The 22,387-nt window shown below is 43.7% G+C and overlaps 1 protein-coding gene across 4 annotated transcripts in view; it reads right to left on the reverse strand.

The window, feature by feature from the left end:
* Nucleotides 1-500: 500 nt before the first annotated feature.
* The window catches only part of TMEM201 (transmembrane protein 201), a 300,538-nt gene continuing 278,651 nt past the window's right edge, over nucleotides 501-22,387 (reverse strand). For all 4 annotated transcript variants that reach the window (XM_078642297.1, XM_078642296.1, XM_078642294.1 and 1 more), the window contains exons 9-11: nucleotides 20,124-20,396; nucleotides 19,230-19,370; nucleotides 501-1,654 (exon numbers count right to left, since the gene is read on the reverse strand). In XM_078642297.1, coding sequence (XP_078498423.1) covers nucleotides 1,557-1,654; nucleotides 19,230-19,370; nucleotides 20,124-20,396 — 512 coding nt within the window. In that variant the 3' untranslated portion in view covers nucleotides 501-1,556. The remainder of the gene's footprint in view (nucleotides 1,655-19,229; nucleotides 19,371-20,123; nucleotides 20,397-22,387) is intronic.

A 22,387-nucleotide genomic window follows, 5' to 3' on the forward strand; every position in this document is an offset into this window, starting at 1 on the left:
TTGGCCCCGGATCTGAACGAGGAGCCGGTGTTGTGTCCAGTGGAACAGTTGGCACTGAGGATGGATATGCCGGTGGCAACCAAACTGGCATGCACCTCTGATTCATGGGGCCTGTAGGAGCTCTAGATGGACCCGGGTGAAGCCCCAAAACTTGGGCAGGCAAAGATCATGGATATGTTGCGGCATCACCGTCCATTGCATATTAGGCTGATCGGGAGCAGCGAAAGTGTCTGTTCCCGGTATGGAGACCTGCCTGGAGGTGCTTGGAGCTTTATGCCATTTCCATGTGATGGGGTCGCAGGATGAAGGAGACATACTTGTGTCAGTAACTGACATCTGTAGAATACAGGAACAACATGGTTTGAACCCCACCTACCGACAACCAAGGGAATTGTTACAAACGTTTCTGGATCCAGTCCGATGCCTGGGGCTATTCACAGTGTGAGGAATATGCAGTTACAAGAATATAACTCTGTTAATGAAAAACCCATCATTTAAAATTGTTGTTACTCAGGTACCTTTACTTACGATTCGTCTGTATTTACCCATGCAATGAGCTGACAATCTTGCAATTTATCAGACTCATTTGTTTTATATATTCAACATAATTTCAAGCAAATAACCACAATAAATGTACTTTCTGGTGTGCAATTAGGGCACTCTCCTTCAAACAAAAATGCTAGATGGCGTAAACAAAAATATTTTACAACACTCAATTGTCCAGGTAGGCCTGGACATGCTTGACATACTGCATACATATGTAGAATGAGCTAAACCAATGCAGTTGAAGCTTCTTTTGAGGGTGAGGGGGGACACTTTACAGACAGTACTTTTCACATGGATGGCTCTGGTGTGCAAGAGTGATGATGCTCAATCCCTGTACGACCATCAGAATTTCCTCGTCACTAAAGTACTTGACCGCACCGACAACTGTGCACTGCAGAAATACAAATATACTCCCTGGGTTTCCCATTTAATATCTCAGGTACAGTTCCTATTAAGTTGCTGTACTCACACAATTTGAAAATGCAGGATGCCATATGCAGAAGTAATACAAGTATAAAATTGATTTGTTCAAGATCTTTGTTTTTTTGCTGGGTGTACGGATGATGGCTTGCCAAATAACCTTGTACATTGAGACACAGCAAAGTGGTATGCCAGGAGAGGGAGAATGTAAGATAATATCCCAGACAACATACAGACTTAAATTCAAGCCTGGCAACAGTTAGTGACAGCAAATTTAGATACCCAGCGAAAAGATTTATTTCACTTTTCCATACCCTATCTATACAGAAGAGAGACATGGAAGGGAGCAATGAGAGGTCCAGTATGTTGCACATTTCCAAACCTGCAAAGTTCAAGAAAACAGTGCTCCAGTGACTCTCTCCTAATGTTTTTTAACACCCTGCAAACAGCAGCGTTCCCTTCACACAGCAGCAGGTCCTAGTGGTGATGTCGCTCCAGGCTAGAACTGAGGCAGTGCATGTATATGCTGCAGGACAGCAAGTTTATGGCAGATAGTCCGAGAAGGCCAGCTGGCCTGAACATGGAGTCCCTCAGCGCAGGGCCTGGTAGAGGTAGGCAGACGTGAATGTGGCATTTACAGCTAGGCTCACTGCAAGCATCACACGAATGAAGGTGTTCCCAAAAAATCCTAGAAGGACCATAAAAGGAGAACTGTTACATTTGGTTCAAATGGCATCAAAACAGTGGCAGTCAAAGTACAAGGCAGGAGATCAGAGCAGTCAAAATCATACTAGCACTAGAGCACATCTACACCATACTACCATCACTAGACACCAACATTTAGGAGAAAACTACCCTAACAGTTGTTCCTCAGTATTAATAATCACAAACTGACAGACTCAGCCCTTAATGTTGCAGAGATATCTCTCATGGTCAGAGGTCACAGAAGTGCCCTTTCCTGACATGAAAAATAAAAGTTACTTACTTGAAACACCAGTTCATTATCAATGGTATTTTGATTAAATTCATAGACCCCGATTAGTCTGGCACACACACTGGATTTCGGAATGCTTAAGAAGTCAAGAGGAGAAAAGACTCTAAAAAAACATGCGCCAATGAAAAATATAACTTTTACTTAAATTAGTAATCTTTTAAAAATCATCTAAATGAAAAAATCTTCTAGACCTCCATTACAAAATTAAAATGGGTTATAACAAATAGGCATATTGTCTAAAATGTTTTTCTTTGCCTCATTGTGTGACCTGGTTCCTTGAGCCCCAGGATAATCAGAAGTTACTGGGCTCAAAATTTAACAATTGGAATCATTTACTATTGATGTCCTGGAGACAGAGAAATACTGGACCCCAAAATTAAATGACCAACTACCCTTCTTTAGCAATTATCTTGCAATGGTAGCGAGGCAGAACAGTCCATGGGGCACCCAAGTAGGTGTTCCAAGTTAAGATACTGAACAGCAACTCAATACTTTTTAGTAACAGATCGTCCATTTAGTGCTAAAATCTCTGGATCTCACCTTTCATGTCTTATCTTGCCTAACCTTTCTCTTTATTCACTTCTAATACAGTTATCTATCCACCTTGAATCAAATCTGCTGTAATCATCCATGTACTAAACAAAAATAACGGTTGGCCCTTCTGTCCCTACAACTACCATTCTGTCTCCATACTCACATTTTACTCTAAAATTCTAAACGACTGGAGTTTAAACCACCTCACAACCTGCTTGATCATCCTGTTCGGTTTTTGTACTCCGCGCTCGTCAGAAACGGTGCATTCCTATGGGTCTAATTTCATCAGCACACACAAATCTTATTTCCTCAATGCTCATAATCCTTGAGGTCTCGCTACCTTTTAAACAGTTATCATCACACTTCCATCCACAAAATGCAATACTGACGTTAGAGACTTGCCACAAGATTGGACTTCACCCCATATCTGTTCTTTCAGCATTTAGGCGCTCCACTTAGTCTCCTCACTCCTCCCATAGGAGCAGCTTCCAGATTTTGTCGTCCTACATAATTGGTCCCCAGCAAAGAAAAATTCACCTCACTGAAAAGTGCTTTATTCCTCAGCAAAAGAATCTGAACGAAATCACAAACCAGCACCAATGTGGACACCAAATCAGATTAGCTACAAAGCTGTTTTTACTCAAACAGATCACATCCACAGGATCTTGTTGCTAAACTTCAAAACAAAATGTATAAATCAGTCTGAGCAAAAGCGATATGAGTTTCAATTGCAGGTGTGGATAATTTAGGAGGATTAAATTCCTCTTCTACGAAACATCATTAGACTCAAAGAACAGGCCATTGGCCAAAAACATTCCAAAGGACGAAATGCCCACTCAAAGCCTCGGCTAGCACATGGTCACTTTAAGGAGTGATGGGGTAACATTGGCTGCGCAATGACCAATCACAGTCAACTAGGGTCCTAAGAGTCGTCTGGCTAGCTAGCGGAGAGTGGGAGTAAGGGGCAGTAGAACAGTATATCCATGTTATAGCACTAGACGTTTCAAGGCACCAGTTTGAGAACTGCAGTTCGAGGTCAAATACTTCTAGTGCCAGGGGTGCCTAAATGACTGGGAACAGCCATGGCCACTGGCAACAGCAAAGATAAAGTTAAAGACAAAGCATCTTCTGGGGTGTTGACCAAAGGTTCAAATGCAAATCTCTGGAACTGCATATGCAACAAAGACGCAAAGGGTACAGACTTGAGCGACCGCCTCAAACTATCACTCCTCTGGAAGCAACTGGAAGATGCACACAGGCTTTTCAGGAGCATGGGCAGAATCAGGACGAAAGAGGTTCACCTTCATGGTAAGAACTCTTCCCGTAGTACCCATGTGATACAGCAGATGGTAATGACAAGACCTCATGCAGCTGGCTGGAGTGGACTCGCGTTCCAGAGCTGGTAAATTCTCATGTACCAGCTCTCACAGGTACCCTTTTCTTCAGCTGACACCTCAGTGATAGGTGACCATTTCTGAGATGTGTAATCTAGCATCTACTCCTCAAGCAACATTCTCAAATTACACAAGATGATTGCAGCAGCGATGCTGACAAAAACCTTGAAGCACAGACTGGTTATGGGAACCAGTATATTTTGCTCAGACGGATCAATCGGCTCTTCAGAATTCTGGTGGTCTTCACCAATTCCAGAGGAAGCTGGACACTATGAGTAGCACATGAACAATGTTATCTTATCCTGACCAGGCGCACTAAGTATGCAAATACAGCCTAAAGAAGTGGCCAGATCCCGAATCTTCCATATAGTAGAAACAGGAAACTCTCCGGCAGGCACGGTTGCTACTTTAATGCCTGGTGGGCCCCCATCCAAAGGAACAAGTGTATGAGGATTCAAAAGGGCAGGGGTCTGAACATGATGGCTCCCAGGTCTTAGTTGAACCTTAGGAAGCCTTGCACAAAGCCAGCCACAATGCTCAATGCCACCACAAGTGTAGTCCAATGGGCTGCATCGTGCACTTGGTCCGACTCACACTTCACAGTTATCCAGAAACACACAGGTGTACAGTATACATTGTCTCTCCATACAGATCATAGAGAACCTGCAGGTACAGAACCCATTTCAGGGAGCGCGGGTGTACCTTTTGCATGGGTGGCAGGCAGAAGCCAAATAGGTACGTCTCCTTGAAGGATAATGATAACTAGGCCTGTTTTTTAACAATAATCACAGGGCCCACCTCCAGTTAATCAGAACCAGGTAGAGAAAGCTGTTGCTGCTGTATGAAAGACATGCGCTTTTGCTGTCCCCTAGAACGGAGCACCACTCTGGAGTTTCAGGTCATTAAACAGGTAAAATGAGACTGTTCCTTGCCTTTCAGACTAGTTTTTTAAAATTTGTTTTACAACTTATTTTCAAATAGTTTTCATGATACAACAGAACAACAGTCATGACATCCGATAATACTGCATAACGGTCTGCTTATTTCATTATATAATCCCATGTAAGCTACTTTGTCTAATTGCACTGTTAAACAACACTCATCCGTTTGCATACTACAGTATGCCATAGCCTGCACCTACTTCGCAATGGCAGGGGCCTGGGACACATCCACTGCACCATCCCCCTCCTTTTACCCAAAAGGTAGGACAATGGATAAGAATTGGCACACCTTACAAAGTATAACATCTGCTAACCTAAATACACTCTCTCAGGAGATGGAACAATCTCAAATTATGTCACCTTGCTTTCGGACTCAAGCAGGTCTGTCCAATACTAAAAAATGAGAGGACAAGCCCATGTAATGTGTAGGAAGGCCACACTGATCTCTCTGTACTGTGTACACTTCACAGGGTGAATTTAGCAATGCGCTGATGTACAGCACACATGATGTAAAAGCTTGTAAACCAATGTATGTCTATAGTTAAGATTGTTCGAAGAAAACTACTCTGGGATTTTCTGTAGATAGGTGGCTTGGAGAGAATACATATGTTATCCAGGTGTGATTCCTATATTGTTCTATGATGTACATTTTGGAAGATGGGTTGACCCTAGTCATCTTCTTACATCCTCTTTTTAATTAATGACATAGGTAAAAGGCACCTCATTGACCTTTGCTCAGAAGTATCACCAGTATTTTTCTGCTAATGGCTAACAGGTGCACATTCTTCTTCGTGTATCAAGAGAGAGAGAGAGGACCAGATAGCTAGTCCATATCCCCCGGTTTATATGTAGTTAATCAAAAAGAGACTAGCTCGTAGTAGGTAAAGATAACAAAAAATTAATTTAATTTTTGTTGGGTTCAAGGACTCAGGTATGTTTCGTCAGGGGTTAGTGGCACCTGGTAGGTGTGCTCATGAAGCCCTCACCCACCAACCTAGTTGGTGGCATGCTTCATCATCGGGCCCACCCAGTGACACCTAGCGTGTCCCGGGTGTGCTTCGACGCCTGATTACAGCGGAGCAGGTATGTTGCTGTGTGTGCAGTGAAGAGTGTTATGGAACGTGAGCTTAAAACGGCTTGGCGGGGATCCCAGTTTACCTACTACGAGCTAGTCTCTTTTTGATTAACAGGTGCACATCCCATGCTTGTTTAGCTCCACAATTTTGTACTACCGCTGTGTGGACTATTTCTTAGTACATAAAATATTTAAAATGATTCAAAGGGACACTGCAAATAAATAGTCATGAAAGCGGGTTCAACTGATGGGAGCGAGGGAAGTCTGAGAATACCGAACTCACTTACTACTTTAATTGGTGGTACAACAAAATTGCCAATGAGGTATCCACACATTTATTTTTAAATTCTTGTAAGCTTCTAATTTTACATTAGGAAATAGGTCAGCCGGTATCTCTATTTCCAGTTTGTTCAAATAATTCACAGAGGTTTGTTGAGCAATGGGAAAAATAGGGGGTTGCAGGTTACATTTAAGAGGGGCGAATAAGGAATATCTGCTCTCATATACTCTGCGATTCCCAACCATGCCCAACACCTAATTAAAATCACATCTACATCATTAGGACATGCCATTGGCCACCTGCATACTCAAGTTGAAATAGAGTACAGCTTGGCTAACGTCTATTACACCTTGCCATGCACCAAGAGAAAGTTACTAAAACAAGTCTTAGCACGGTATGCGATTAGATGATAAAGTTATAGATCAGGGACTGTAAGTCCTACTCTTTTCATTAGCTGAGTTAAGACTTCCCCCCTTGATAAGGGGCAATTTGCCATCTGAAATCAGCCTTGACAATCGTTGTGACTTGAGAAAACACTCTAGCAATACGTTAGTAATTTTAGTTATTATGACCTTCTTCACTAATAATACACGCCCAAACATAGACAATGGGAGTTTCTACCATTGCTCTATTAGAGATTTGAAATCCTCGAGGGTCACCTCAAAATATTTTTCTTCGCCAACACTCGAATTGGACACCTAACTACTTCATGTCTGGCCTCCACCTACGTGGGTATTCCCAGACCAATGGAGTAACACTGTCTGTTAGTGGGAACAATTCTGACTGGTCTCAATTTGCAACACCGAGATTCTGATTAATCTAATTAGGTCTCTGATTATAGGGGCTACATTAGTTTCTGGATGTTGGACATATAACCCAATGTCTGTGTATAAGGACACCAATCGGGTACCAGATTTGATATACATCCCCATCTGTAAATGGAACTTCAGCGGGCAACAAGCCTGTAGGTCAGTGTCCACGGCAAAAAATATAATAAAATCTATGGGGGCTGTGGACACCCCTGACGAGTGCCCATACTGTTGATGCAGTTTTGCACCTTGAAGAACTTTCTGGATTCACATACATGTTGTGCCAAATTTCGCATCTAATGATTGGGTTCCTGGAATGTCTGGTCGGATTTGTCACTCATTTGCTTGCTTCTTACTCAATGGTTTTGCTTTTCCTCTTCTTCTACCCTGGAGCATAACCACTTTGCCATCCCTTTGATTGGCTGACTGGTACAATTCCCCATCTCCCATATAGCAACCTTCTTTTTTTCAATTTTTTTTTCATATTCTTTCAACACTACAGAATGCATGTGTTTTGTAGCTCTCCATTATGTAATGTTCCTTGCTCGCACCCCATTGCCCCCGATACTTCTAGTCCAGTTAGTCATGGATTCATTCATCCTTTCACCTACCTGCAATAGATTAGCTCTTTTTTTCAAGCCCACCCACTGCCTGCTCCTCCAGGGCTTCCCTACCAACCTTCCTGCGCTCCCAGTTGCTCACAGCGGAGCGGTAGAAGCCAACCAAGAGGTGGTGAGGGTTTGCACCCTGACTTTGGTTGTGCACAGCACTGTACTTTTTTAGTACATAGCCAAAGTCCACGGCGATGGCTGGTTCCGTCTCTAATCTTTTTTGAAATCTCATGTGCCCTGGAGGTGTGGAGCAACAGTACACCTCAGAGACCGGGCCTACAACATGTTGCAGCGTTCAAGACTGCCATCCATGGCAAACCACACACAAATGTACAGTACTGCAGCAGCTGCTCATCTCCTGACTGCTGGTCCTGGTTTGCTCTATTATCAGATACTGTTACAAGCACTAGAACAGGTCTTGTCCTCCAAGGAGCACAGCTCCTCATCAGATTTGATAGCACTACAATACCACTGCAGGCTTGGACGCAGTGAAGGCTTTCATGTCACATCTGTGACAAAAGTCAGGGTTTAAACCACATCACGAAAAAGGTTAAAGAAGACATTATGCTGCCTGAAGAATACCTACAGAGGTGCTCCATATGTAAAGGGCATGTTTAATCTAGGATAGCAAACATTACTATCCCACTAATAAACATTCAGTTTTCCATTGCCTCCCTCCAGTTCCTGGAGTCTGAGCCTTCCAACAGCCTGAGCCTCTGAAAGGCTTTTAGTGACTCTTGACAGATACAGGCCACACTCATCCCGGCATCATTGTCACTTGCCCTTTACAGTGCTTGAGCTACCAGCCCATAAAACTTAAATACATAATGAATGACATCATTATACAGCACAGCTCTGCAAATCAAATTACCTTAGTGCCCATTCGGAGGTCTGGTGTTAGCCAGGACCTTTTGATCTGTACTACAATTAGATGTATAATATACTTGCTTAAAAGGGATTTCAGCTAGCCCACTTCATCTGTTGATCAGAACCTGACAAAAAAACCTCCCCACAGCGAATGGACACCAGCTGGGTGCCGAGATATCATGGTATATGTCTAATGGATACCATTCAGGACAAGTCGCATGTGTCTTTCAATAAATTTAATGCTGTCCTTTATTCCGTTTTAGTCCTGAGGAAGACCAGACATGATGTATAGTCGATAACACGAACAGTGGGGTCGAAACAGCAACATTACGTTATGTCCTATGTCAGCTATCCTTGGAAATATATGATGAAGATATACGGATAAAGTGTACAAAACTTGTTTTGGACATTTTGATTATATGTGGTTCCAATGTCTCAAGTCTGTGTATGTGATCACTGATAGATTTTGATTTTCACTATGTATATGTTAATGTGATGTACTGTACTGTTCTTTATGTTTTCTGGACAGCCGGTGAAAAGAGAAATATGAAAATATATATATATATATATATATATATATATATATATATATATATATATATATATATATATATATATATATATATATATATATATTTATTTCACCAAAGCGCTCCTGCGCATTCGAGACGGCATCACCCCGGCGTTCCTCAGCCTCACAGCTGCCAGTGAAAGCGCCCCAGCGCATGTACAGCCGCACCTCTCACACTATTAAAATTAACATAGTCCGACGCGTTTCGGGGCAAACGCCCCTTCCTCATGGACAAATGAGGCACACTGACTTTTCCACCCATTCAAACTTATTATATTTGAATCGACCTTCCCTAAGTGGGCGTGGCTTATAGTCCGACCTGGCCAGGGTTGCTGGTCCGTGTAGTCCTGTGAAAAAGTTGATTATTTCGCCTTAAGTAGGCTGAGTGCCCCTTCTTTAGTAATTGTCATTAGTGTTCACCTTATAGTAAGGGGTGGAGGGTAGGCTGTCACCTTGCTTTATCCTTCGTGGAACGTCGAGTTGTAGAGGCAGAATGTTCGTCATTTCGCCACAATCTTCTTTGGCACACCACATAGCGCGCCAACTTGGGAAGCGGAGCACCTCTCTCGACCAGAGCCTGGCCGACAAAACATTGTTCACCAAAGCGCTCCTGCGCATTCGAGAAGGCATCACCCCGGCGTTCCTCAGCCTCACAGCTGCCAGTGAAAGCGCCCCAGCGCATGTACAGCCGCACCTCTCACACTATTAAAATTAACATAGTCCGACGCGTTTTCGGGGCAAACGCCCCTTCCTCATGGACAAAGGAGGCACACTGACTTTTCCACCCATTCAAACTTATTATATTTGAATCGACCTTCCCTAAGTGGGCGTGGCTTATAGTCCGACCTGACCAGGGTTGCTGGTCCGTGTAGTCCTGTGAAAAAGTTGATTATTTCGCCTTAAGTAGGCTGAGTGCCCCCTTCTTTAGTAATTGTCATTAGTGTTCACCTTATAGTAAGGGGTGGAGGGTAGGCTGTCACCTTGCTTTATCCTTCGTGGAACGTCGAGTTGTAGAGGCAGAATGTTCGTCATTTCGCCACAATCTTCTTTGGCACACCACATAGCGCGCCAACTTGGGAAGCGGAGCACCTCTCTCGACCAGAGCCTGGCCGACAAAACATTGTTCACCAAAGCGCTCCTGCGCATTCGAGAAGGCATCACCCCGGCGTTCCTCAGCCTCACAGCTGCCAGTGAAAGCGCCCCAGCGCATGTACAGCCGCACCTCTCACACTATTAAAATTAACATAGTCCGACGCGTTTTCGGGGCAAACGCCCCTTCCTCATGGACAAAGGAGGCACACTGACTTTTCCACCCATTCAAACTTATTATATTTGAATCGACCTTCCCTAAGTGGGCGTGGCTTATAGTCCGACCTGACCAGGGTTGCTGGTCCGTGTAGTCCTGTGAAAAAGTTGATTATTTCGCCTTAAGTAGGCTGAGTGCCCCCTTCTTTAGTAATTGTCATTAGTGTTCACCTTATAGTAAGGGGTGGAGGGTAGGCTGTCACCTTGCTTTATCCTTCGTGGAACGTCGAGTTGTAGAGGCAGAATGTTCGTCATTTCGCCACAATCTTCTTTGGCACACCACATAGCGCGCCAACTTGGGAAGCGGAGCACCTCTCTCGACCAGAGCCTGGCCGACAAAACATTGTTCACCAAAGCGCTCCTGCGCATTCGAGAAGGCATCACCCCGGCGTTCCTCAGCCTCACAGCTGCCAGTGAAAGCGCCCCAGCGCATGTACAGCCGCACCTCTCACACTATTAAAATTAACATAGTCCGACGCGTTTTCGGGGCAAACGCCCCTTCCTCATGGACAAAGGAGGCACACTGACTTTTCCACCCATTCAAACTTATTATATTTGAATCGACCTTCCCTAAGTGGGCGTGGCTTATAGTCCGACCTGACCAGGGTTGCTGGTCCGTGTAGTCCTGTGAAAAAGTTGATTATTTCGCCTTAAGTAGGCTGAGTGCCCCCTTCTTTAGTAATTGTCATTAGTGTTCACCTTATAGTAAGGGGTGGAGGGTAGGCTGTCACCTTGCTTTATCCTTCGTGGAACGTCGAGTTGTAGAGGCAGAATGTTCGTCATTTCGCCACAATCTTCTTTGGCACACCACATAGCGCGCCAACTTGGGAAGCGGAGCACCTCTCTCGACCAGAGCCTGGCCGACAAAACATTGTTCACCAAAGCGCTCCTGCGCATTCGAGAAGGCATCACCCCGGCGTTCCTCAGCCTCACAGCTGCCAGTGAAAGCGCCCCAGCGCATGTACAGCCGCACCTCTCACACTATTAAAATTAACATAGTCCGACGCGTTTCGGGGCAAACGCCCCTTCCTCATGGACAAAGGAGGCACACTGACTTTTCCACCCATTCAAACTTATTATATTTGAATCGACCTTCCCTAAGTGGGCGTGGCTTATAGTCCGACCTGACCAGGGTTGCTGGTCCGTGTAGTCCTGTGAAAAAGTTGATTATTTCGCCTTAAGTAGGCTGAGTGCCCCCTTCTTTAGTAATTGTCATTAGTGTTCACCTTATAGTAAGGCGTGGAGGGTAGGCTGTCACCTTGCTTTATCCTTCGTGGAACGTCGAGTTGTAGAGGCAGAATGTTCGTCATTTCGCCACAATCTTCTTTGGCACACCACATAGCGCGCCAACTTGGGAAGCGGAGCACCTCTCTCGACCAGAGCCTGGCCGACAAAACATTGTTCACCAAAGCGCTCCTGCGCATTCGAGAAGGCATCACACTAATGCTCACACTAATGACAATTACTAAAGAAGGGGGCACTCAGCCTACTTAAGGCGAAATAATCAACTTTTTCACAGGACTACACGGACCAGCAACCCTGGTCAGGTCGGACTATAAGCCACGCCCACTTAGGGAAGGTCGATTCAAATATAATAAGTTTGAATGGGTGGAAAAGTCAGTGTGCCTCCTTTGTCCATGAGGAAGGGGCGTTTGCCCCGAAAACGCGTCGGACTATGTTAATTTTAATAGTGTGAGAGGTGCGGCTGTACATGCGCTGGGGCGCTTTTACTGGCAGCTGTGAGGCTGAGGAACGCCGGGGTGATGCCTTCTCGAATGCGCAGGAGCGCTTTGGTGAACAATATATATATATATATATGTTTTGATATATGAAAAATAACATATTTAAAACAATTTGATGTTTGTGTTGTGTCGGTGGGTTTAAGATACTATTTTCTTCAAATATTGGGGTTATTTAAGTCAGGAGAAGATTCCCAGATGTTGGATGGATTCATTTATAGGCCTTTCAGTTATTAATGTTTAATGAATTACATTATTTACAATTCCTTTACCTGACAGAACTGTTTGTAGTTCATAACTGTATACACAGAATATCATTTCTTGGAACACATATAATGTACTGTAATCCTCCAATTTCTCACTGGAGTTTTGGTAAATTCATCTTAATTTACTTGCATCCATTTTGAACAGAGACGCTTTCATACTGAAAATACAACACTGGCGCCCTGAATTTAGTTGGGGTTATTTCTTTGGATATCCTGAAAACAGAACCACTCCACAAATAAGGATCATTGGACTTACAGTGAAGGAAAGGACTGTATTCAAATGATTATGTATGGGTTTCAGAGCAATTCATGAAAAAAGCCCCATTTCCCAGCACAAGAAATTCAAACACTACATGCCTCCGAGAGATCTTCGCTCTTCAACCGCAAACCTTCTATGCATTCCTAAATTTCAGAAGGTTCGACAGGTGGGCCAAGGGTATCTCAGTTAGGTCCGCTTAACTTTGGAACAAGCTAATTGGTTCTTTGAGAGCCAGTCAGGACCTTCTTCAATTTAGGAAAGCACTTAAAACACGATTATTTCCTGTATAAATGGACTCAAAGTGTCCTCAAGGTTCTAAAGAGATGAGCGCTAAGATACCCTTGAGGTGGTAGCTACGCTTTATACATTTTATATAATAATAATGTAATGAAACCCACTAAGCAATTTGCAAGAGACACAAGGATCGAGTGGTTCATTGGCTCAAAATAAGCCAATTCAATAAAGGTTGAATGAGAGGAGTTAAAGTTAAGACTACATTTATCTGAACAGTAAAAAATATAATTGTCAGGGTTATTTTGGGTGCTACAAGATCAGTTTAGTCCTTATTGAACCTGATCTCCTATGTACAAAAGTGGTCAGTGTAAAATGAAACAATTAATTGTGAACTGCTGGCTGCTCCGGTTCCATGCTACCGTTTTCCTTCACATGTCGACTACTCAGTGGTGGTGTTCTACTATAGTAAAGAAGTCCAGAGTGCATTACAGTTTTACTGTTCCACAATGACCAACATGTGGCTTCCAAAAGGTGTTGATCATTTTGGAATGTTAAAAAAATTATATATTATACATAATACTATTTAAAGATGGCCATCCACTGATCGGGTTACATTTTTACTTATTTTTTATTACAAGATTAGGCCCTCCAAGGTTAGGTGGTACTGTTTTTTTCTACTTTCATTTATCATGCATATGCTTAAAGAATTTGTTTTTGTGGATCGATGAATGCAAGAATGAATTACAGAATGCACGTGGATTTTTTTTTCTCCATAACAAATGTTATTGAGTTTTTGCCAGCAACATGACCCAGAGGCCACGTACATATACATTATGCCACATAATGGACAGTATAACTTTATCTCCAAAAAAGAGACCAGCACAAGAAAGGAGAAAAAAAGAAAAGAAAGAAAATCTCAGAGAACATAAACAAGTGCACAGCAAATTCCCAGTACCACTGGCCCACCCCAAAAAAGCATCCAAAGACTAATAAGGATGTAAGTTATAAGATCGAAGGATCATCTCATGCATTCTGCCCGTGACATCGGATTTCGGCATCCAATAGTGCTACTCAGTAGTGTGCATAGGTTCTAAAGTCAGACCCCGATAATCAGCCCACTTCTGCCAGATTTTAAGATGGTTTTGGGGGCAACCCGGTTCTTGAAATACTGTGACCTGAAGTCCCATGTAAAAGTCCATGCCCTGTTTCCAAACACCCAGAAGCTGCGGTTCAGCGGCTCGTTATCGTCATACAATGTGTCTTTTGGCCAGGGTAAGGCCTATAAATAACAAGTGCCGCTTATATCCGTTGTCACCTATACCCTCTATCCTATGCAGGAGGATCAATTTTGAGGCAAGCAGGGTATCCCATGCGAGCACCTCAGCCAAGCAGGACACAAAACCTCATCAGAAGTGGGCTAACACCCTACAGCCCGAAACTGTATGCAACAAAGTACCTTCTTTAGTCTCACACTGCAGGCATAGAGAAGAGCTAACAAGTCCCATGCGCCACAACCGGTGTCTAGTAAAGTAGGCCCTGTGAAGATATTTGAACTGGATTAGTCATAGGCAGAAAGAGATCGCCGCTCCATGGGAGGGATTCCAAAGGTTCCGCCCAATCATCATCAACTATATCTCCTATGTCTGTTTGCCAAGCTATTTTGAGAGCATCTAATATAGTGGAGCTGTTTGTGACTAGAGTCTGGTATGTCTTGTGGCTATGAAGGTCGCCCATTAAGCGCTTACCTTCAAGCAAATTGAAATTTCGAAGAGCCCAAATATAGGGAAAAAGGGCATGGCGTAGCTTCAGGTATTTATAAAATTGGCTATGGGGCATCGAAAATTTGGATTGAACCTCTGGGAACGACCAGAGTATGAGGCCCGGCATAACATCCCCAATGTTGATATGCCTATGTGGTCCCACTCTTGGAACCCCCTCAGCCCTGTAACTTGTGGAATGAGAGCGCCCTGCCATAACAGTGTCTCTCGTGTTAAACGCCCCCACCACCCCATTTTACGATGGGAACGTCACCACCCCTGTATGGCTTCTCTAGTTGTGGCAGGAGGGCACCGATATTTGATCCACCGTATAGTGAGGTAGATTGAGACGTCTCTCCCATCACCCATCTCTCCACGGCATAGGCTGAATCGTCACGTGAACTATACTACCACTCGTTGATAACCCGCAGGTGCGAGGCAGCATAGTACAATGAAGCCATACAGCCACTGAGGAATGCTCCTACAACCCTCTAGGCAAAATATCTACACCGGATACTCTATGTACATGGCTAGCCGATACTAACAAGTGATCCAGCAGAGAAAAAAGAACTGTGGACTGTAGAATAATATGTAAAGGCAGTCTCACTGGGATGATCGGTCTGCCATGCAGCTACCCACCCCATGGCCTCTGCCATGGATCGCAGCTGGGACGCTCACACCTCCCCTCAGCCTGCCACCTATCGCACTCTGAGAACATATTATTGCAATCTCCCCCAATAATAGTCAAGCCACTCAGCAGTGTTCCCCAGAGAACTATGATGTGATAAAGAAACAAAGGATTGTCAAATGGGGGAGGAGGGGCGCGGAATTGGGGAGGGACGGGTATGTGTATTGACATCCTAAAACCAGAGACTTCACCTAAAGTGTACCGGTCACAAAGACATCTTCCCTGCGTATCCACCCAGTTCTTTAGGGACAGAAAGGGGACCCTGCGATGAATAAGAGAAGCCACACCCAGAGACCCCCTCACAAGTATGTTTGTGTGAACACAAAATCGGGCCAGACATGGGACTTTAGACGCAAGGTGTGTCTCTTGTAGCAGGAGAATATCTGCCTGTAGGCCTTTGGCTGGGCTGAGCACGGCCCTATGTTTTACTTTGTCCAGGATGCAGCAAACATTCCATGTTAGAACAGAGTCCTCCGGCAGGACATACGGAATCTGCTTAAGCCCTTAGGGTCAGAACTCGAATTGGCTTGCTTATATACGGATAGGGTTGAAGCCAGGTGGGCACTAGGCCTGTGCATAACAAGTTTAAACAGAACAGTGTAACAGAACCTCCCTACCCTCCCCCAACCCTAATACTTCCGCAACATTGAAGTACCTGTCTCGGATGGAGCCATAGGATTATTTTATGTCTAAATGTATCAGTGTCTAAAGAGGCACTTCCAGTAATATGTACGGCCAATTGACATTGGCAATGGTAGTTTGCTTTGTTATTCTTGCTGCACCAATTTTTTGAATGTTTGCGTTTTTTCCATGCGCAAGGATTTTTAATACTTTAGTCCAGACTCAAAATGCAAGTCAGGCATACTGGTTTAGCCACAGCTTGTTTAACTTTCTTGCCAATGCTGTTCACTATCAATAGCATTGGCAAAGCCGAAAGGTCAGTTAATGCCACTCTAAAGCGATAACTCCCTACGGTCTCTTTTCAGATTGCTTATGATAAATAGTAATATCAATAAATCTTGTCTGGTTTGGTCTATATTTACTATTTAATAAAACCATGTCCCTACAATGGACTCCTGGTTTGCTATGGAGGGGGTGGATACTTATCGCCATCTGCATCATCTACATGGGATAGAACAGTCATTTCCTTTCAAGGGTTCCTTTTTAGGTCTTGCTTACTAAATGGTGCATGCGCTGTCTGTTGCAAGACAGTGTTAGCTTACAGTGGGCTTAAAGTCTGCCCTATTGTTGATCCACTGGTTAACTCCAATGCCACTTATTTGCTTGCCTATTCATTAGCTTATGAGGATTTCCATACTTTTCTTCTGTTTGTCCCTCCCCTGAAGCATGGATGCATTACATGTGTCCTTCCGCTGCTCATCTTTCAGGAACTCCTTTTGAGGTATCGCCTAATTTGCTGTCTTTTACAAGGCATAGTGTGGGCTTAACAAGAGCATACAGGGGCTTGAAGCCTGTCCACTGCTTACTACTGGTTAGCTTTCCAGTCACTCATGTGCCTACTTATTCATGTACCACCTGGTCAATCTTGTATTTGTCCCATGGAGCATTGCCTCCTTGCCATCACTGATTGGCTAGCGTCTGTACTTTCAGTGCTTGCTGATCAAGCACTACTTTTTTCTTTTCGGTTAAGCACTCAATGAGAGTGCATTTTTTCCAACTGGAGGGTCTCATGTGATTCTATCTCCATGCTCTCCAGTTTGCTCTCTGTTGTACGTGTGCTTCTCCACACCCCTCCCCTATTGCGTTTGCTTACCTTCCCTACCTCTGCTGCTTTCTTGCTCATGTGCTTCTCACCACCTGATCCATGTAGCTTCTCCTCTCACCCCAAGTGTTACTTTTGCCCCCCCCAAAAAAAAAGAAAAGACCAAACATACACAAATGTTAATTTGTTTTCTCCTTTCTTGTGACTGTTCCTTTTCTAGCTGTATTCCATATTTATCTACAGATCTGTTTAGCCGGATGTTGTACACTGGGATGTCATCAGGTGTGAAAGCGTTGAAGGGTCCCTACTTTGGGGAATCTGTGTTGAATCTCCCAATCTTCCCTTAGTTCTCTGGGGTCTTGGAAAATACCTTGCTCATACATCTCTTCCTCTTAGAAGACTTTCTACTATTCCTCTTGGGCTCCAGGTATAATCAGTGGTTGCAACCCTACATTCTCTTCATGGCCTGTTTTTCATGTGTCTTGAAGGGATTTTAAACCTTTTCAGTGATTTGTTCAAATCCTTCTTTTGGATGCTCGCTGCCATTTTGGCTTCAAGGTGTCATTTTTTCATTTCAACTTTGTTTGGCTGTGAGGTGGTGTTAATTTTTCTGTAGTCAGCATGTCGTGCTTCGGCTATTTCTCCTCGCTGTCCTGATCGCTTTTCGGCACTGAACTGGTGTCTGAGGGACAACCATCAGAGGTGACCTTGCGCTGGGATCTATAGAATTCTTTGTTTGGACTTCCCTTGGATCGTCAACAATTTGGGTGTCAAGGGTGTCTTGGAGGTCCAATCCAAAAGCTTCAGGTCAAGCCTGCTGTGATTTTTAAGGTGACAGCTGGTTGGGCATCTTCAGTTCTCCTTCAATACCTCTTCCTTCTTGGGTTCGCCGGCACACTTGATGTTGGCTACCACTCCTTGTGTCACCAGAGTGTCCTCTGTTGTTAGTCAGGACCGATCGAGGTCCTTGAGAAAGACTTGCTGTTTGTGCTGCGTCTGCTCTCCAATTACAAACCAACTTGTTGAAAAGATACATCTGTTTGGGGAGCAACAAAAGAGCTAGGAGGAAATTTTCCGAGTCAAAAGAACTTTTCAGGAAGGATATAAGTTTCCAAAATATTTGGAAAAAAATTTAAAAGTTAGGATCGGATTGCCTTGGGAAATTTAAATCTGATAACACCCATGAAAATACTGCAAAAGAAAATGAGGGTGAGACCAATCTTATTCCCCATAAAGTGTAAAACCAAGTCTTCAATTGCTCTATGCCCATCATTAAAGATGAAAAGGATTCTTAGGGAATGTCTTATTCGTTTGTTTTATTAAAATGGCTCCAGCTTTACACGCACGAACATCCCAACGTTTCTTCAGTGAAAATAACTTTTTTAGTAATGGATCTCTGATCCACATTATGATTTTTTTTTTTTTTTTTTACAAAGGGTGGTCCCTGAAAAGAATTTGAAGCCATATGCAAAGTAGTGGGTACCTAAAACACCTTACATGTCTCCAACAAATACAGCCTTACTAGAGCGCGGAGGTCTCAAATCGCATGGTTTACTGAAAGTGTGACAAATGTATATTCACAAACATACAAAACATAACTCCTATTCGTAAAGTGTGTACCTGAAGCAAAGGTCATTTAGTGCTAAATATCAGATAATTACTCATAGCCCATCCATATTTTCAACACCGATCTTTGTAGAGAATGCATCACATTAGACCAGAGTCACAACCTCTATACTGCAAAAATTGATACACCCACACAGGCCATTAAATCAAACAATCTTCAAATTCAACGTCTGATGTAACTCTAAAACTTTGGCAGTATTGCAAAATCAAAAACCTCCTAAGCCTTGCTGTACAGAACTGGATTGTAATTGTGACACAGCTAAAACATACAGGTTTTAAGACACGCAGATTAGGGTGGAAGACACTGGCTAGGAACGGTCATTCTGACCCCTCCTAGCACAGAGATTATGTCAACCAAGCCCACAAACGCAGAAAACACTGCACAAGAACCTAAACTGTCAAAACATTGGTGAAAGTAGCAAAAAAAAAAGAAAAAAAAGAAATGCATACAAAAACAACTTTTCATATTAAAAAAAATCTCCCACAAAACTAAAGCTTGTCACAATTAAGCAAAGTTTTAACATAAGCCAAAATGTTTTCCACCCTGCAAACCACAAACAACCAATATAGTTGTATAGTTTTGTACAAACCTCGCCAGCCTCCACACTCTTCAAGGTATCCCTTGGTCGTGGTGTCCACCTGGCAGTTGGACGAATGAGAAGAACTGTCTTCTTTTCTTCTGGATATCTCACTGTATACGCTCTGTCCATTGACAAATGTTTTTACATGCCCTGGAGAAATATACAAATGGGGAGGAAAAAAGCAATCTGAGTAGTCCACAACCATTCAATTGGGCCTCGTCTAATCATGCTGTACCAGGATATCACAACACACTCCCACTAACCTTGTTGCGTGATGTTACTCTGTGCCCCCTCGAAATGCTATCATACTTTTCAGCCATTTTCCCAATTCACGGTTGCTTCCTAAAGGCCTCATGTCTACAACCCCGACAATTGGGTGCCATTTTCCCGCTTTTGCTCAGCAGAGTGAAGTGTCACACTATGATCTAATCCTACCAGAAAAATGGGTGACGAGGCATACGAGCAATACCAGTGGAAACATAATCATAGCTAAAATGGATTCCAGTTCACACTGGTTCCCGTTTTCTGCACAACAGATATGCACTCTCCCACTCGGACCATCTGCAGGTTAGCAGGCCGGAAGCAGGCACCTAATACTGTGCTGCTGGCACGGAGTCCAGCCTGCCTGTACAAAAGCAAGCTCCTTAATTGAAACTGAATCTATAGGCAATAGAGAATTGTAGCAATAATGCCAGTCACCACAACATTGACACAGGGGGGCTCTGAAGAACTAACCCTTCATGCTAGACTGGCAGACCAAGTCTGCCACCATTCACACTTATCAGATACAAACAAACCACCTTACTACCCTAATCAGACTTCGAGTCACAAAGTTCAATAGCTATAGTCGGATGCACCAATCCAAAGGCGGCATTGCTCTCTGTAGCAATCTAACTGACTTACCACCACGCTGAATAGGGAATGAGGGGAGCTCAGATGAAAATCCGCTGCTGTCGGGGAGGAGAGTCTCGTCCGAGCCAGTCGGAGTCTGTGGTGGTTCGTAATGGGAAGGAAACAAACGTAATTTCTGCCCCTTCAGGTTGAGGCGTGCTGGGCTGATTAGGGGGCGACGGAAGAGAAAGGAACCAGAGCTGGAAGTGACTGATCCTGCAATGGAAGGAGATGGCGAGGGAATAGGAGAGGAGGGGCAGCTGCCGGACAGGAGCGAGAAATAATCTATATAAAAAAGAAAGAAAAAGATTAAAGCTAAAAGCTTACCAGATTTAACAAACAGATAGGTGTACTGAACGTTTTAACATTGTTGTAATAATGATTTAAATACAAATATTAGGTTCGTTTCGATGGACACTTCCCTGTTTCGGGAATTTATCCTTCTATAATAGATTCCAAAAATTACAATGTCTCTTGGGTAAGAGGCAACACCTAGGCTTTCTTTGCCATCTCTGGAGGGAAAGAGTGTTTATAGGCATGTACTACTTCAATAGGATCCATTGCAAGGACACCCCATCAGGTAATCACCGAACTCTATAGATAGTCATTCTGCCCTTGAGACACTGAGGAAAAGCAGCGAGCCCTATAAATTATTTTATGCAACGTATCCTTTCCACGTTTAGATCAAAGATCTGCTGTACTGCATAATTGTGGTTGTGCAACTTGGGTACAATGTCTACACAGCAGGCATCATATTACTTCTCCATCATGGAACATTGATTACACTCCAATATAGACTCATTTCTCCCACTTTGTGAGAGCCAAACACTTATATGAAGAAGGATATTCTTTCAAAACTAAAGTGTCACAAAGTATTTAAGGTGCCAACCGCATGTTACCTGTTAGGAGTGAGGAACAGATCCCATTTAACTCACTCCATGGGCTATCTACTAATCAGGAATAGATATTCGAGGCCCTAGTACTTCCACTCCCCCCACAAACATACAACATGAAAATGCTTTATAAACAATACCTCTACTCTCGAGGTCTAAGGTCTCTAGCAGCCACCCTTTTAATTATGGTTACATTTCTAAAATGCTGCTGTGGTGAACTAGCCTGGTGTATGATTAGCGCACATAACATGAACTCTACCAAAATGGAGAAACATTTCTGATCTCCTTCAATTCAGGAAATGATTGAAAACATGCCGCTTTACGAGTCTCTAAACAGACTTGATCTTTCTTTGAAAGGTACGAACGTGAAAGGGTATCCTGGCGCAGTATACGAACTTCAGGCCGTAGGAATTTAGTTCAATCAATCAATCGCAGTACGGCTGGTATCAGGACTGCCTTTCTATTTGTTTTGTACTGGTAAACCTGACAAGGTTGATCGTCCATCCTGTGCTCCCTAGGCCTATCAATGTAGAAACTACGGGCCCGCCCAGGATCAAAACGGTGTAGCCTCTGCTCCTTTGAGGAACACAGCCGAGAGAAGAGTGCAGGAAGCGTGATGTCTCACATTAAAGGTGGCACCACTTTGGAGAGAAAGTATGCCCAAATCCGAAGCATCAGCTTGCCAGGGTAAAAAGGTAGCTGAACACAATTCCTAAAAACCACTGACAAGATGTGCAGAAGTGATGGCAATAATAACAAGCATTTACAATGCAATGGTCTCGGCTTTGTTAAAGTTAGAGCTATTGGCATTGCAAATGGCATTAAAAAAAATAAAAACATTTTTAAACAGAAATGTAAAAAAAAGTAAAAGTCCATATTTGTAAAGCGCACAATCACCCGTAAGGGTCTCTAGGCGCTGGGGGCCGTCGGGAAGATTAAGCGAGCTATTGCCCAGAGTCACATGGTGCTGGGCTAACCTGCCGCCGGAGCTGGGGATCGAACCGTGGTCCCCAGATTCCAGTGTCAGTCGCCCTGGCCGCGGCGCCACACCTCTTCCTGGGTAAATAAATGGTTTTGTTATTTACAATTGCAATAGGTGAGCATTAGAGTGTAGTAGAGAGTATTAGCGGACACAGAGCCACACACACACACAGACAGACAGAGCCACACACACACACACACACACACACACACACACAGCCACACACACGCACACACGCACACACACACACACACACACAGAGCCTCCCACGTGTGTGAGGGAGTGCGATGATTGTGGGGTTCTTGTGTGAGGGAGTGCGATGTTTGTGGGGTTCGTGTGTGAGGGAGTGTGACATTTATGCGTGACTGGTGTATATAACGTGGATACATGTGTGCAGGTAA

Source organism: Lissotriton helveticus, chromosome 5_1 (genome assembly GCF_964261635.1).
Source record: "Lissotriton helveticus chromosome 5_1, aLisHel1.1, whole genome shotgun sequence".
NCBI lineage: Eukaryota > Metazoa > Chordata > Amphibia > Caudata > Salamandridae > Lissotriton > Lissotriton helveticus.